General features: G+C 52.3%; 1 protein-coding gene across 1 annotated transcript; it reads left to right on the top strand.

Annotated features, from left to right (window-relative positions):
• Positions 1–273: 273 nt before the first annotated feature.
• On the top strand, positions 274–2633 carry LOC134433963 (UDP-N-acetylglucosamine transferase subunit ALG13 homolog). Its single transcript, XM_063182649.1, has 5 exons — positions 274–354; positions 759–924; positions 1102–1237; positions 2177–2189; positions 2535–2633. Exons 1-5 carry the CDS (start codon positions 274–276, stop codon positions 2631–2633), a joined length of 495 nt encoding a protein of 164 aa, XP_063038719.1.
• The last annotated feature ends 14454 nt before the right edge of the window (positions 2634–17087 follow it).

Genomic DNA, 17087 nt, shown 5'->3' with positions numbered 1-17087 from the left:
GAACCTCACGGCGCAGTGGCAGCAGCCCCGTCGAAACGGGCGGACGGGAAAAACCCATGAAGAGAAGCCACGGTAGGGGACAACGAGGGACAAGGAGGGACAAGGAAGGACAAGAAGGGACAGGAGGGTCAGGGAGGAACAAGGAGGGACAGGGAGGGAAGGAGGCATTCCCACCTGCCCCGTCCCTCTCCTCAGCCCTGCCGCCATTTCGGGAGCTCTGTGCGGGCATGCGGCTCCCCCTGGCGGCCTCACAGCCGTCCCGTCCCGGTGGCCATGAAGTCCATGTTCGTCACCGTGAGCACCACCAGCTTCGATGAGCTGATCGCCACGGCCCGCTCCCCGCCCGCGCTGCAGGTCAGTCGGCCGAGACACCGACACCGGCCCTGGCCCGGGCCTGCCCTCCCGGGGCTGGCGCCTGTGCGCCGCGGGCTGCCCTGCCCTCCCTGCCACATCCCGGCAGCAGTGCCGGGGCGCCTGAGGGCGCCGTGGCGGTTCGGGGGTGCCCGGCGGAGAAGCATGAAGTGTTGCTTGAGGAAGGGGAGGGACAGCCTGTGGGACGGGGAGGGGGGGGGGTGATACCGGGGCCGGGGCCGTCTGGAGCTGGGCACAGCCCTCACACAGCCTCTCTATCCCCGCCTCATCCCCTTCGTTCCACCTCCGTCATCCCCCCCTTCTTCTCCTTCTCTCTCTCCATCCCCCCTCCCCACCATCTTCTCCGCCCCCCTTATCGCCTCCATCCCCCGGTGCTGTGCCCGCAGGCGCTGCAGAGCCGCGGGTACCAGAAGCTGGTGCTGCAGGCGGGCTGGGGCTCGCTGCCGCAGCCGCAGCCCAGCAGCAGCCCGGCCGCGGCGGTGGAAGCGTTCCGGTTCAAGGACTCGCTGGCTGAGGAGCTGCAGAGCGCAGACCTGGTCATCAGCCACACAGGTACAGCCCGGCTGCTTCTGGGGCTGCGGGAGCTCCGTGGGATGAGGTCTCTTCAGCCCGGGGTGAGCTGGCTGGGAGTGCTGAGCTCCACAGCTGGGTTGTTCAAGAGGCTCCCCTCTTTCAGCAGCGAGTAGGGGGATATTTGATCTCTCACCATGTTTTCTGTTCCTCTTGTAGGTGCTGGTAGCTGCCTGGAGACTCTAGAGAATGGAAAACCACTAATAGTAGTAATAAATGACAAGCTGATGAACCATCAGCTTGAGCTGGCCAAACAGCTGCACAGAGATGGCTGTGTCCTCTACTGTAACTGCAGGTATGGAGCTGCTGCGACTGTTCCTGCTGGGCAAGAGCATTCAGTCCATGTGACTGCACAGCTGAGAACGCAACAAGGTAATTTACATCCTTCTCTGTCATCTCCATCTGGATATTACATTTTCCAGAGTGAATAGACTAACACTATGTAGAAAATTACCACACTTACCAAGCTTTTTTACCACAATAATTATTTTTTTACCACTTATAAATATTTTTTTTTCATTTGAGGTAACATATATTTAGATTAAAAAAAGGAAAACACTTCAGGGGATTAATAAAACAGATATAGATATTATCTGGTTAGTAACTTTAAATACCCCTGTCTTTCAGGTACTCATTCAGGCTGCCCTTTTAACCAAACTTCCTGAATCCACCATACCATCTGACAAGTAGTTTCACAGATCCACTGCCTGTCACTTCAGGAGCAAAATTTAAACTAAACTAACAAAAACACACAAAAAACCCCCTACCCCACAAGCAAACAATGTGTGAAAAAATCCCACCATCACCAAAACTCCTAGCTCCTTTTATTAGAGTTCATCCTGACTCCTGTTGGGTTTATTTCTCCTCCTGGTTTTGACTGTATCTTACTGTTTTCTCTTTACTCATGATTGACTCCACTCTAAAAATAAAAGATGACTTTTAAACTGAAGGCAGAAAAAATGTAACGCCCTTTACTTAGTCTGCATCTTGTTCCTTTGCCTTGCAAGCAGAGTTTCCTATGTTTCAGACGAGCTTTCTGAACAGACCAGGCCTGGCATTCATTTAAATTGAGCAAGTTTCCTAAACTTATTATCTTGGTGCTTCTGTCAGCTTTGGAATATTTATTTCTTTGTGTTGGGCAGTGCCAAGCATTCGAGCCTTATTTGCAGCCTGATACTAGCAAGTGACAGATTGATGTAGCTGTTCTTTCTGACCCTTTCTGTGATCAGGGGAGAACTCTTCCATGTGTTCAAATAGGATGGATTTCCTCTTATGGTTTATGGAGCAGAGCCTCAGATCTTGCTCAGTCTCCCAGCACTGCGACCACAGAAGATTAAAAAGTGTCAAAGTTGAGTTTGTCTCAGAAAGCTGATGGAAGTGTGTTCTCAGCAAGGCTCCCTACCAGCCAGTGCTGGCTGGGGCCTGCTGCTCTGGGCATTCTCTTCCTTTCCATACATATCCTTATTTAATATTTCCATGCTAAAGAATTATGTATGGATGCATAGAAAGAAAATTATATTTAAAATTTTCCCATGAGATGGCTATTTCTTTAATTTTTGCTTTTGGTCTGTTTTTACTGCACTCTTGTGGAGACAATGCAGTCAATGAACTTGTCAGCTTTGAAACCTTTTCCTCCTGGACAGCCAGAAAAGTTTGCTTCATTCTTGAATAAAGTTCTTGGGTTACAATAAACAAAACAGAGAAATAAAAAAGTTGGAACAAAATGTGTCATCTCCTCCACTTAAGATCTGCAGCTGGGCCAAACACTCAAAGAAAATTTTATTTAATATTAACTGATATTAGTGTCAAACTCATTCAGCTTTATGCATAAAAGAGTACAATGCCAATAAGGAGGGAGTATGAACTGTCCTGCGGCATGGACAGACATATTTCTGTCACAAAAGCTGCACTGGAATGGGAATTCCACCGATGAGGACAAGTTAAACTACTTCTTTACAGGCATGGCATATGCCTTCTGGTCTCTTGACCTTTTTTGCTAAACACAGGTGGAAATGTGAAATACAACGCTGTGTTTCGTGTCAGGTACAAACAGGCGACGTGTATTTGTGAATGAGAAATGTGTGGACCCAGACAATGGGCGAGCTGTGAATTCTATTAATAAGTGAGGAAAATAAAGCATGGAAAAAGGCCTTTGAACCTATCTTTGGTTTGCAATTAACGCTGGTTGATTTAGGAGCATTGGAATTAAGGTGTTAAAGATAAGGCTTTTTGCTTGCATTGAATCCATAAAAAGCTCTGCAATAATAATCTTTTGAAGCATAATTTTAGAATATTACTTGTATCCTTGAAACTATAGCTTTGGAATATATAAAAAGGAAATATGCTTATCTCACGCCTTATTGAAGCAGAGAAAAACAGCTTGAGAAAGGAAGATGAACATCACCTGAAGCGTTATGAACAAAAATTCTGCCAATTTTTTTTGTGAGAAAAAGCTTACCATGGTTGCTGTTATGAACAAAAATTCTGCCAATTTTTTTTGTGAGAAAAAGCTTACCATGGTTGCTGCTGGGCTGCTGCTTGTGTTATGGTAATTATGGGTCGTTGTCGTTAATAGTTGGTTTTGTATCAGTAAAAACTCCAGCTGGGACCAAGTTAATGGCCCTTCTCTGAGACAGTGAAGGGTGGGGACCTCCCAAACAGTGAGGAGAAGAGACTTTAGGGGGGGGGATATGCAAAATAACTCCAGGACCAGCATGCCATGAGAAGCTACTGCTTCTAGCTTGCTAAAAAAGACCTCAAAACAACAAGCCACCTAAGAGCTGAGAGATTGGAGTGATGTCTGGATGTCAGGAACGGAGCGCTGAGCCTGCAGAGATGCTGAACACTGTCGCATTCCCTCTCACCCTGAGCACGGGAGTCGTCCCGATGCCGGGAGCAGGCCAAGAGAGGTGGCCGGATTAACATCGGAAGGGGTCACCACGCCCTAAAGGCTCCCACGAAGACCGGACCCCCAGCTCTGCCCCTAGTGGACAAAGCTGCGCATATCCTCCTCCTCCAAGTCACCCGGGGAGAGGCGATGGGAAGCTGCAGCCCCTTCCAAGCTGCCCAATCCTGAGCTGATCACTTTTAATAAAGGCACTAAAAGGAGAAAAAGTCTCCTGCCCTGTTTATTTTAGCTTGGGCGCTCGTCCACAATAACCACGCCAGAAGAGGACACCAGGACTGGCCATCTTGGACCTCCAGGACAGCTGGCTATCAGGACCAGAGAGATCGGCTCAGGACCAGCGACACAGAGGAGCACTGGAGCACCAGACTGGTGAGAAATCCAGTGGCAGGAGTGGGAGACGTGCGCATGTGTGTGTGAGTGAGACGAGGGCTGGCAGCCGGACCTTCGGAGCAAGAGCGGACCTCTTGGTACCACATTTCCGAACGTTCGCGAGAAAGCCAGCCGGGAACAGGGGAAAGTGAGTGGAATTAGCGTGAGTGAGTCGTCTCCTAAGGGGGAAAAAAAAGGGCCCCCCCTCTCTGGGTATGCGGAGGGAATAGTTGTATGAGTGGAACGCACGAAAAGTAAGTCCTGACAGAGGGAAGTCAGGCAGATTGTAAGTCCCGAGAAGGATTCGGGTAGCTCACAAGCCCTGCAGGCAAAGAAAGTCCTAACAAAGGAGTCAGGCACAAACCCCAGCGAAGGAGGCTGCACGTTGTTTTTAAGTCCTGATATGGTGAAGCCTAAAAATTGGCACGTTAGGCAAACTAAAAATCAGGCAGCAGTTTTTCCTGACTGAGGGAGTCAGGCACAACCCGGATTCTTAGGCTGACGTTTCATGTGTTCAAGTCCTGATAGATGTACGATCTGACATTGGGAAAGTTGGGCAATCAAGAGATCGGGCAGTTGTTTCAGTATAAAGTCCTGAGCATCATGCAGAAATTTGAAGTTCGGTGGAGGAGGCTGAAGCTCCTCAAACGAGGTTTATTTTTTTTAATTACCTGTCAGTAGAGGCACCTTTGGGATTTTTTACTGTTGAGACCTGAAAAATGGGAGGGTGTAATAGTAAAAAGACCGGCAAGAGACTGAGGAATATACCTTCCAATAGTCCCTTAAGAGAACTGTTGGAGAGATGGGGTTCTATAGAGGCCACAGAGGGATTAGATAAAACGAAAATGATCCACTACTGTGTAGAAGTGTGGCCGGAATTAGAGGTGCAAGGAGGATGACCTTGGTGTGGGACAAAGGACAAGTGGATGTGCCAACAACTAAATCATCGGACAGCTCGAGGAGATACTGATCCTGAGCAATTACTGTATGTATCTTGCTGGTTAAAGAATGCTATTGGGGATGAAGGGGTGAGAATTTGTAAGGTACAGAAGAAGAAGAAGTAGATTTTTTTAGGTCCTGCTTAGGTTATTTTAATCTGTTCATAAATTGACATGTGCAAATTCCAGTTGACACTGAATCCAAGTAACTCCTCATGCAGTTTGAATAGACATGAAAATCAAGACCCTTCATGGCTGACAATCAATCAGACTCTCCCTACCCCCACCCCACCATTTCCCCCATCCAAGCCCTGGCACTCAGAGCAGCCTTGTGCAAATCTGAGCTCCCTCCAGCCCAGGCTGCATCTGCAGCTTTCAGCTCCTTGGCTCCAACACCCACCTGCTTTCCTTGGAGAAGGAGCTGTCCGAGACACAGAGGGATGTTCATTTAATCTCAGCCAACAAAGCCAAGGGAAGGCACAGCTCCATCAAATGCAAAAGTCATTCCTGTGGTGGAAATTACATCTACTTTCCACAGACATTCTCAGAGCAATGGAAAACACCTTCTGTGCCCAGCACAGATCCCAAAGTCCCCCCAAACCCTCCCTGCCCCAATTCTGCCCAGATTTGCTCTTTGCACACAGGAGTCACACGCTGAAGTCAGGAGCTCCCTCCATGCCCAGGGGGAGGAAAAGAGAGAAAGGGGATGAAGAGCTCTCCTGTGCAGAGACCAAAGTCCAAGTGCAGCCCCTGCAGTGGGAACCACAACTCATCAGGTTTGTGTCCTTTGGGCTCAGGGACTGATGACACTCAGAGGCACAGAAAGGTTTCTTGTAAACAAACAGAACCTGATCATTTGAACAGTTTAATAACCATCACAGCTCTTCTCTCAGCTCTCGGGGATGTCCCAGCAGCATGTGACATGTCCCCTATCCCCCAGGGATTTCTGTACAAGAACAGTTTTAGATCAGGACAAAAGAAAACACAATTCTGTGATAAATACAAACATAATTGAGGTGATGATTATTTTTATATTTATAATATATAAACTCGGAAATCTTGGTCAACTTCTTGCACCTCAAAGCATTAAACCAGTCAATTGAGAGGTACTTGAATGACCAGAAAGGACCTAGAGGAGAAAATTTGGGAGCAGCAGGAAGTACCAAGATCCAGCTGCTCTAAATGAAAAGATGGTCTTAGAAATGGCCATTAAAACAGGAGAGCAGGAAACACCTGATGGAAGAGTGAGATTAAATAATAAACTGAATAATGCTGACAGAAGTAGATGAGAAGACCAGTGTTTCTTCTTCTGCCATCAGTATGCTTCCAGGGAATCCCTGTTCGTACTAGGAAAATTTTGCCATTTCTCAAAAGTACTCAAATGACCCACATAAAAAAGATTTGCTTGTATCTTATGATATAAGCAGGTATTAAAACCTGTGCCCCTTTCCAGGCAGACATCAGTTGTGTGCCTATGAACAAGCAGTGCCACTTGTGCCCTGAGGTTCCCAGCTGGGATTGGATCTCTCCGAGAGCACCCAAAGGAGAGCAGAGATCCTTGCAAGCTGCAGATCCCTGACAGCCCCGCAGGGTTACTCTTCCATCAACATCTGCTCTGCTTCAGTCTGAAACAGGGCCCAGCATGGTGCCGGGATCATCAGAGAGCTGAGGTGTGTGCTGAAATTCAATGCCCTCCCCATCCCGCAGCAGCCCTGCATTTCCCTCCTGCAGCCCTGGTCTCCAGCACAGCCATGGAGGCTCTTTGGGCTCTGGACTGTTGCTGCAGCCCCCAAGGACAGCTGAGCTCTGCCTTTGGCACAGTCAGGCCTGGCCAGCGCAGGCCATGCTCAGCAATTGCTTGTGTGTGCCTGGCCTTGCTGTCAGCCCTGGCAGCGGCTGCGTGGCCCCTTTGTGGCCCTGTGCTGGCCCAGCCATGGTGGCCCAGCCCCTGTGCAGGCCCAGCCCAGGCCAGGAGCACTGCGGCTGGGAACGGCCCCTGTGCCGTGGTGCCCACAGCAGCCTTGGGGCTCTGTGCCCCATGGCCTCCCTGCTGGGCAGCCTCTGCCAGCTCCTGCAGAGCCCGGGGCATCTGTGGGCCTACACAGACAATGTAATGGGTTAAAACTTTAAGTTTGTTCATCAAAGCTGACAAAGTAATTCCAGTAAGACTGTTGCATCACCTCTAGTTTGTCTAAGTAAATTTCCAGACTTTAAAGGATAAGGAAGATGAAACCAAAAGACAATAGGTTTCACAAACAGTTGTTTATCTGTTAGTAAACTGTTAATATGGGTGGGGGGTTTGCTATGATTGATAACACAGTATCAGCTTATCCACTCAGTAAACCTAGGATTCCAGGAACTCAGCAGATTGAGCCTAAGAATTCCAGGAATCAGAGAAAGGAAAATTACCAACCTTCATCTGCAGACCCCAGGAGGTGGACTATGACCACCTAAACACAAAAGAAGAATACGCAGAGTACTACACATCAGCCTGGAAGCAGGACTGTATAAGAACTCCACGGAAAATCAGATGAGTGCGGCAGTGGTAGAGCGGAGACTCTCCTGTCGCCCAGCGCGCCCAGGACGCTGACTTTGCCTATTATCGCTTGCTCTATCAATTAATAAATTTAATTTTATTTGGACTTATTAGTGGGTAATTCATCCTCCACCGCAACTAACCTATAACAGACAGCCCTGCCTCGTGCTCTCCAGACCTTTGGGCCAGCAGAGAGGCAGCCAGGGCTGGCCATGGCCAGGAACAGGCCCTGAGCCCTGCAGGAGGATAGAGCTGGGCCACAGCCAAACTCAGCCCAGGCCAAAGCTGGGCTCAGCAGCCAGGGCTGCCAAGGGCTGGGCACAGAGACTGGGGCTGACAAATGTCCTGGGCCCCCTCCCTGCTCTGTCCATGCCACCAAGGGCACAGAGCAGCCGCCTCTCTGGAGCACTTGCCTGTTTGCAATGCTTTGCACAGGCGCTGGCCCTGCCCCACAAGGCCTGGCCTGAGTCCTGCCCCTGCACGCTCAGCCAGACTGAGACGGACACTGATGGTTTCTGGGCCAGGCTCTCTGAGCCCAGCCCAGCTCTCTGCAAGCTCTGCCAGCTGCTCTGAGCTCTGGGCAGCACCAAGGGCCTCCCCCCAGCCCAGCCCAGCCATCTCTGGCCCCACAGCTCTGCTCAGGCCAGGCTGCTCTGGGCACTGCCCCATGGCCTCAGCCCCTGGCAAGGGCACAGCAGCAGCTGCCGCTGCCACAGGACTCAGCCCCAGCCATGGGGGAAGGTGCTTGGCCAAGGCCAAAGGGGGCTCCCTGGCTGCCCTGCTCCCCTTGGGCTGAGGTGCTGAGAGCTCTGCAGCCCCTGCTGCCATCCCATCTGCCCAGGGCAGCGCAAGAGCCCCGGCCTTGGGGCCCTCAAGAGCTGCTCCTGCTCCAGGCCCAGGGCCCAGGCCAAAGCTGGGGCAGCCACAAAGCTGTGCCCATTTCTGTTCATTGTTGCTCTGATGGGGATGGACCTTCATCCACTAGGAGGTTGCTGATCAGTTTTCCTACTCTGGAGGCCTCTTCTTTCTTGAGCTCTTCAGTTCACAAATTCACTGAAAAAGGCTCATAAACATTTGTTCAAAATAGACAAACAAGAAAAGCCCATGGGAATAATTTAAATTTTCAGTTCTTACTCAAAATGCTCAAACTAGAAGAGCCCTGGAAATAATTTATATTTTCAATTCTTCTGTGGTTAATCAGACATTTCAGAAGTGCATTTAAATTGAATATACTGTATTGAAACAATGCAGAGAACATTGTTTTATCCAGTTTTCTTTTCCTGTTTATACATTGATATCAGCAATCCCCAATTGATATGGATCCCCAGCGTCTTCTGATGCAGTCTGAACAGATATGAAAATCAAAGCCCTCCGTGGCTGACAATCAAGAACACTTTTTCCCCATCCCCTCCCATCATTTCCCTCACCCAGTCCCTGGCACTCCTATGGATCAGGAATTGTGTGGCCAGCAGGAGCAGGGCAGGGATTCTTCCCCTGTGCTCAGCACTGGTTGGGCAGCATCTTGAGTGCTGTTTGCAGTTCTGGGCCCTCCAATTGAGGAAGGACATGGGAGGGGCTGGAGCGTGTTCAGAGAAGGGCAACAAGGCTGGTGAGGTGTCTGGAGCACAAGTCCTGTGAGGAGCAGCTGAGGGAGCTGAGGTTGTTTATCCTGGAGAAGAGGAGGCTCAAGGGAGACCTCATCACTCTCTACAACTCCCTGACAGGAGGGTGCAGCCAGGTGGGGATCAGGAATTTTTCCCATGAAACAGTGACAGGACAAGAGGACACAGCCAAAAGCTGCACCGTACCAGGGGAAGTTTAGCTGGACATTAGGAAATATTCTTCACAGAAAGGGTGTTTGGGCATTGGAATGGGCTGCTCAGGGAGGTGGCTGAGTCACTGTCCCTAGAAGTGTTTAAAGAAAGACTGGATGTGGCACTGAGTGCCATGGTCTGGGTGACAAGGTGGTGTTGGGTCCCAGGTTGGACTTGATGCTCTCCAAAGTCTTTTGCAGCCTGCTTGATTCTCTGATGATTGTGACACTGCAGGTGCCTGGGTAAGCCAGGGGCCATAGGGACACTGCGGGGCCTGGTGGCACTAAGAGGACCATGGTGACACTGTGTACGACATGGCAGCACAGAGCCAAGGGCCCATTGTGACACTGTGGGGCTGGATGGAAGCAAGGAGTCCATGGTGACAGTCTGGGTCCTGCTGGAACCACAGAGGCCACTGTGACCCTGCAGGGCCTTGTGGAACGATGCAGAGCATTGTGACAGAGCAGGACCTGGTGTCATGATGGGGCCATTGTGACACTGCAGGGCCCCATGGAACCAAGGGGCCAGTGCTGCTCCTCAGGGATTCCTGGAATGAAGGAAACATGTTTGACACCATGGTGGCCCTTGGGACCAAGAGGCCATTGTGACATGGTGGAACCAAGGAGAGCATTGCTGCACTGCCAGACCTCCTGGAACCAAGGATCCATTATGACACTTCAGGGCCTTGGGGGACAAAGGGCCACTGTGACACTGCAGGGCCCAAGGATCCAAAGGACTTTGTGGCACCAAGGGGTCCCATGGAACCAAAGAGACATTGTGACACTGGGAGGCCTCATGGAATCATGGAGGCCATAGGGACACTCTGGGGTCTCATAGAGTTGTGGTGACACCAAGCTGGCTGGGAGTGTTGATCACCTGGAGGGTAGGAGGGCTCTGCACAGGGCCCTGGACAGGCTGGATCCAGGGCCCAAATTCAACAAGGTGAGGTTTAACAAATCCAAGTGCTGGGTCCTGCACTTTGGCCACAACAAGCCCTGCAGAAATACAGGCTGGGGACAGAGTGGCTGGACAGCAGCCAGGCAGAAAGGGACCTGCAGGGACTGATGGACAGCAGGCTGGACATGAGCCAGCACTGTGCCCAGGTGGCCAAGAAGGCCAATGGCTCCTGGCCTGGATCAGGAATGGTGTGGCCAGCAGGAGCAGGGCAGGGATTCTTCCCCTGTGCTCAGCACTGGTTGGGCAGCACCTGGAGTGCTGTGTCCAGTTCTGGGCTCCCCAATTTAGGAAGGACATGGGAGGGGCTGGAGCATGTCCAGAGAAGGGTAGCAAGGCTGGGAAGGGGTCTGGAGGACAACTCCTGTTAGGAGCAGCTGAAGGAGCTGGGGTTGTTTATCCTGGAGAAGAGGAGGCTCAGGGGAGACAAGGCAGTGTCAGGGCACAGATTGGACTTGATGATCTCCAAGGACTTTTCCAACCTTGCTGATTCTGGGATTCTCTGAAAGAACCCTTGGAGCAATTGCAGGAGGAGCCCTGGGCCTCCTCTGCAGAAGCTCTAGCAGCCCAGGTGCCTCAGTTTCTCCTGGTAGCCCCAAAGCCCATCCTGTCAGTCCTGCAGAGCCTCTGCAGCTCCTCCTCACTGCCCAGAACAGGGAGCCCCAGAGCCAGACACAGCAGCCCAGATGTGCCCCCCTGGCCTGGGGTTCCCTCCGGCAAGGGAGCAGCACCAGGCACTGCAGGAGCCTGCAGACAATTCCTGCAGCACTTGTAGGATGATCCTGCTGCCCAAGGGACATTCCCATGGGGCCAAGTCAGGAACTGCAATGGGGAGTGAGGCTGGAGAGGAAAGGGCAAAGAGGGATGGGCTGTTTGCAGGGCAGGGAACAGGGATGGGCACTAGGAAGAAATTTTTTGCCACGGAAGAGTAAAGAAATCAAAGGTGAAGCCAAGGAAATGGTCAGACAACTTTTGGGGTGGCTGCCAGGCACCCCTGGCCCTGAGCAACAGCATCTGCAGTGGGACAGGAAACTCCCAGCTGATGGGAACAAACTTTCTGGCTGACTGCAGAGGCCAGGACAAAGCTGAGTGGTTTCCCTGGTGTCCCCCAGCCCTTGCTGGCCTCAGGGGCTGATGGCATTTGTGCTCCCTCAGGTTCATGTCCCCACACCAACAGCATGGGGGTGCTCCCGCCTGCTCTGTGCAATGCAAACAGGGGCTGCTGAGCCAGTGCTGCCATATCTGTGCCTGCAAGGATGGGGCACCTGTGTGAGCTGGGGGAGAGGCCAGGGCTGCAGAGGGGGGATGTTGTTGGCAGCTCCATGAGGACGCTCTGGGATGCTGCCCTGGGCTGTCCAGCACACTGGGGATGGATCAGCCCCTGCTCTGCTGCTCCTTCCCGTCTCCCCCAGGGCCCTTGCAGAGCCCCAGCCATGCTGTTTGCCCCCAGCCTGCCCACGGCCAGCCTGGGGCTGCTCACGGGGCTTTTCTGTGCTGAGCATTGGCCAGGCCATGTTCTTGAGAAACAGGGAAAGGGAAAGGAGCCTGGAGCCCCCAGGGCCTGGTCTGAGGCGTCAGTGCTGCCCCAGCAGTGCCCATGGCCTGTCCCTGCTGCAGCCCTGGAACTGCCACCCCCAGGGCTGTGCCCGGCCCCGAGAGCACTCAGGCCCTGCAGCAACACCAGGGCCACCAGGGCAGCGGGGCAGGGTCACGGCAGCAGAACTGGCAACACCTTGTGCTGCTGCTGCTGGGCACAGCTGCTGTGCCAGCCCTGATCTGCCCCCAGCTCTGCACACAGACATTGCTGCTGCAGCTCCAGAGAAGGCAGCAAAAGGGGAATCTCTGCAAATAACTTTGCTGAGACATCCTTTATTCTGTCTAAAGCCTCTGAGAGAGCCCAGCTCCGCATCAACAAATCTGGGGCCAAAGTGAATGTGGAGCGAAAAAAAGTGGGAAATGGCAGAATCAATGACCTTGCTTTTGGACAGTATAAAAAATAGAAAACAAGGAAAAAGAACCCCCAAAATAAAAGGAACAATATATATCAATGATTACTTTTATTACAGGTGATTTTAATGTTTCTGAAATTTTCTGGTCATAAGTGTCCGCACTGCAGCCTTGAGCTCCTTGTTCCTCAGGCTGTAGATGAGGGGGTTCAGGGTTGGAGGCACCACCGAGTACAGAATTGACAGGGTGTGGTGGTTTGACCAGGAAGAAGTGGGAATTCTGGGATGTTGTGGTCAAACCAATGGGTGCTCAGATTTTGATATTGGCACCTGGGGTAGCCAGTGGGTTTTAGGACACACCTCCGAGAACACCCAGGGGTTAAAAGCAGAGCTTCGGGCCTGGGAGACTCTCTTGGGACTTCGAGGGACGCAGGTCGGAGCTCTCCCCTGTCCAGCCGCTGCTGCTGGGCGGGGGAGGGGCAGCCATGTGGTAGGCCTGGGCCTGGACAGAGATGGGAGTGAGGAGGCCTTGGAGGATGGAAGGGTGGAGAGCAACAAGAGACATCGGGCAGCCATTCCCCCCCCTTGGAGACAGAGAGAGAGAGAGAGAGAGTGCAGCCTGTGTTACCTTGAAATCCAGTAGATATGTGCTGGCAGCAGGCAGCCCAGCTGAGGAGATGGGGGGGGGGTGCAGCCAGGAGTCCAGCCGCCTGGAGGAGTTTTTTTTAACCCTTCTTTTTGGACAATGAAAGCCTTACAGAACATTAACCCTTCCTAGACGAGTGATAAGAGTGGAGGAGGATGAAGGAAATGAACGAGTGATGGAGGTCTGGACCAGAGAGAGAGAGAGTGAGAGATGTTGAAAGAATGCAATAGGATGCACCTTAGGAGAAGATGGAGTGGCATTTTATGCTGGACTCTTTCGTGTAGTCATGGACAGAGCCATGTTTCCGTGTGATACAGAGACTGAGTCCAGGGGGAGAAATGTCCCAGAGCCAAAGAAGAGTCAGTGTGGGGACCCCTCAGCCCCAGGGGGTATATAAAATATGGGGGGGACAGATGTCCCAGAGGTGAGAAGGTGAGATACTGTGCTTTTCTGGAACTGGACAAAGCATCCTTAAAAAAGACAGCCCTGGAAGCAGCCCTGATCCCTGTTCGGTGGTGAGAGCACCGGAACAAGGACGGAAAAGGCCACCACGACACATGGAAGGACTCCCTCTCCTCCTGAGGAACTGAAAGTTTGAGCAATCTAAAGGGTGGTGTTGGACCTAGAATTGGTGATTTTGGAGGATGTATTGTATTGGGAATTTAGAGGGGAGGAGGGGGAGAGTGTTTTTTTTGTGAGGTTTTCATTTTCCTCGTGTTTCTTTTTTTTTTTTCTTTCTTCTTTTGTGTGTAGTTTAGTAATTGTTTTGTGTGTAGCTTAGTTAATAAAATTTTCTTTATGTTTAAGTTTGGAGCCTGCTTTGCTTATTCCTGGTCACATCTCACAGCAGACACCGGGGAGAAGGTGTACTCATGGGGGCTCTGGCTTTGCCAGGCCCAAACCATAACACAGGGCCAGATCCAGGGATGGGGACGAGATGGAGGGGGGCTTCAGGTGGGCAAAAAAGCCAGTGCTGAGAAACAGGAAAACCATGGCCAGGTGAGAGAGGCAGGTGGAAAAGGCTTTGTGCTGTCCCTTCTCAGAGCGGATCCCCAGCACAGCCCTGAAGATCTGCACATAGGAGAAAACCATGAATACAAAACAGCCAAAACCTAAAGAGTTGGAAAACATAAGAAGTCCAAGTTCCCCGTGATAGGATTTGGAGCAGGAGAGCTTGAGAATCTGGGGCACCTCATAGAAGAACTGGCCCAGGGCATTGCCTTGGCACAGGGATAGGGAAAATGTATTGGCTGTGTGCAGCAGAGCATTGAGAAAGCCACTGGCCCAGGCAGCTTCTGCCAAGTGGGCACAAGCTCTGCTGCCCAGGAGTGTCCTGTAGTGCAGGGGTTTTCAGATGGACACATAGTGGTCGTAGCACATGATGGTCAGGAGAGAAAATTCTGCTGACATGAAAAATACATACAGAAATAGCTGTGCAGCACATCTTTTGTAGGAGATGGTGCTGGTGTCCCAGAGGGAATTGTGCATGGCTTTGGGGACAGAGCCAGATGTCTTCTTCTTCTCGCCCACCCATTCCTGCTGGGAAAGTAGCCCCTGCATGCCTTGTTCCTGTGCTGAAAGTTGACAGGTACAGTAAAAATTGAATTCACCCTTTTGGTATCAGCCCCAGGCTTTGTGTGGGCAGGCAGAGGCAGGCAGGAGGCAGAGCTGTCAGCAAACGAAGGGCCCAGCCAGGTGGGGCAGCCAGGGGATGCCGACAGCCTGCAGGGACAGAGGCGCAGGGCAGGGACACCGTGGGACAGCCTGGGCTGCACAGGGCACAGGGATGGGCAGCAGCTGCAAGACAGCCCTGCCAGAGCCAACTTGGGAAGCACTTTGGCCATGGCTGCTGGTCCTGGGCCTGAGGCAGGAGCAGGAGACAAGTGACCCTTGCAGGCCTGGGGCCTCATTGCCTCCTTGTCCCTGCTCAGCAGCCTGGCAGGGGCCGCCTCATGCTCCTGTGTGGTAGCTAGGGAAGAGGTGCTGTGGAAGATTGTCGCGATGTCACGGAAAGCCAGGACCCTCTGTTTCCCGTAGATAAGACCCTCAGTTACTCATAGATAAGAAACTAACATAGGAATGTGGCCCCACTAACAATAGGAATGTTGCCCCACTGAAGTCAGCAACTTTCTACTCCTTACTCAGTACTTTTCCATTCCCTACTAACCATAGATAAGAAAGACAAACCCCTTTTTGATGTAGAGACCCCTAAGACTATAAGACCCCATGAGAAGAAGTAATAAACGCCATTTGACCGTCCACCACATTGGTGTCTGCGTATGTCATTGGCCCGAACGGCCCTGGAGAGTGGGCTGTCGAGCCGTACCTCAGAACCAGGTTGCCTGCCTTGATCTAAAAGGCAACATTTTGGCGCCAGAACCCGGGAAAGCGGCTTGCGCCCGGCGAACAGGAATTCTCCTGGAAAGAGGACGGCGACTGCGGCAGCAGGTCTGACCGCAGTGGGAGGGACGCCTCCGGACCCGCGTGGACAATGGAAGCCATAGCAAAGGTCGTAACAGAGATGCATGCACAATGGGGTATAGAATGTAAACTTAGGGATTTAACTCTCGCATTGCCGAGACTGATTAAGCTTGGGGCTATTGAAAGCCCCGTGGACGTCCTGCATTCGGACGTATGGGATAATTGTACAAAAGCCCTGGCGGAGGACACTATGTCCTTGGGCCCAGGGAAAGCCCTAAAATCGTGGGGCAGAGTTGTCCAGGCTCTACAAAAAGCTCGACAAGAGCAAGAAACCTGGAAAGCCGCTCGAACTCGTTTATTAGCCGTGCCGCAGTTGGGGGTGGGCGCGGCGACACAAACCGCGAAGGTGCCTGACCCGGGCGGACGTGCGGAGGCGTGAACGCCGGATCCCCCTCAGCGAGCGGACTCACCATCGGAAGGGGGGGAGCACACATGGGCGTTCTGGCAGGGGCTTGCGGAGGAGGCGCGGAACGCGGCCAGAATGTCGGACCCCATAGGGACCGATAAAAACGCCCCCCCACCATATGCGTTTGAAAATGGCGCCGAACCGCGTGGTCAGGGCGGAAAGGAGGAGGCGGGGGGCGGAAACGCAGTCAGCCTGCTGAACAACGCATGCGCGGGCGAGCGGGGAGACGGGGCGGCCCCCGCGGAGGCGCGTAAGACCAATCAGAGCGCTTTATTCAAATTAAGTCCTTGTAGGGCAAGGACCTCCCCCAGCAGGAGGCGGGGGGACCCCAGGGGGAGGGAACGGCCCGACCCCCGCAGGAAGGGGCGGGGTCGGAGCCCGAGGAAAAGGCAGAGCAGCCCGGAAGCATTTCTTTACTCGACTTCCGGCTTGGACTCGGACTCGAGCTCAGAGCCCGAGATAGGGTCGGAGGATTCCGACTCAGATTCTAGCTTTAACAGAGAGAGAGCAGCGGCATGTAAGGTCACTAGCCACAGCGCTCCCGCATGGGTGAAGGGGTTACCAGAGAAAAACTGAACCCCGCTTAAAAACTGGCAGAAAATAAAAATGGCTTGCGCGGAATGGGCTGCGTCTGCCACTCAGGTGTTCCCGGTTCGTGTGGGGGGGGCAGGCGGAAACCAAAGGATTTATTCACCGGTCAATCCGAAAGATGTGCAGGCAATTGTTAAAGCGATTGCGGATAAGGGAATTAATTCTGCCATGGTTTGCATGCTCATTGACGGCCTTTTTGGTGGGGACGATATGCTTCCCTTTGATATTAAGCAGATGTGTAGAATGATATTTGACGGTGCGGGGATGATCGTTTTTAAACAAGAATGGGAGGATAATTGCATTAAACAGCTAGCCTTGGTAACAGGGGCAGACCACCCACTGCACGGCTCCAGCATACAGAGGCTAATGGGCACAGACCCCACTATGATCACCCCTCAGCAACAGGCTGAGGGCTTGCGTGCCCATGAGGTCATGACAACAACCCGTGCTGCCCGAGAAGCCATCCGTAATGCTTCCAAAGTTGTAGCCAGACCATCGCCGCGGTCTTCCATAAAGCAGGGTGAGAGTGAGAGTTTCACTCAGTTTGTGGACAAAC

The sequence above is a fragment of the Melospiza melodia genome, unplaced genomic scaffold, assembly GCF_035770615.1.
Source record: "Melospiza melodia melodia isolate bMelMel2 unplaced genomic scaffold, bMelMel2.pri scaffold_28, whole genome shotgun sequence".
Taxonomy (NCBI): Eukaryota; Metazoa; Chordata; class Aves; order Passeriformes; family Passerellidae; genus Melospiza; species Melospiza melodia.
This window is presented reverse-complemented; position numbering and strand designations above follow the sequence as displayed.

Excerpts from the sequence above, each read along its gene's own strand:
- LOC134433963 (XM_063182649.1), top strand. The coding sequence starts at position 274 with ATGAAGTCCATGTTCGTCACCGTGAGCACCACCAGCTTCGATGAGCTG. Across the intron at positions 355-758 it reads GCTCCCCGCCCGCGCTGCAG|GCGCTGCAGAGCCGCGGGTA; the intron begins GTCAGTCGGCCG and ends CTGTGCCCGCAG. Across the intron at positions 925-1,101 it reads CCTGGTCATCAGCCACACAG|GTGCTGGTAGCTGCCTGGAG; the intron begins GTACAGCCCGGC and ends TTCCTCTTGTAG.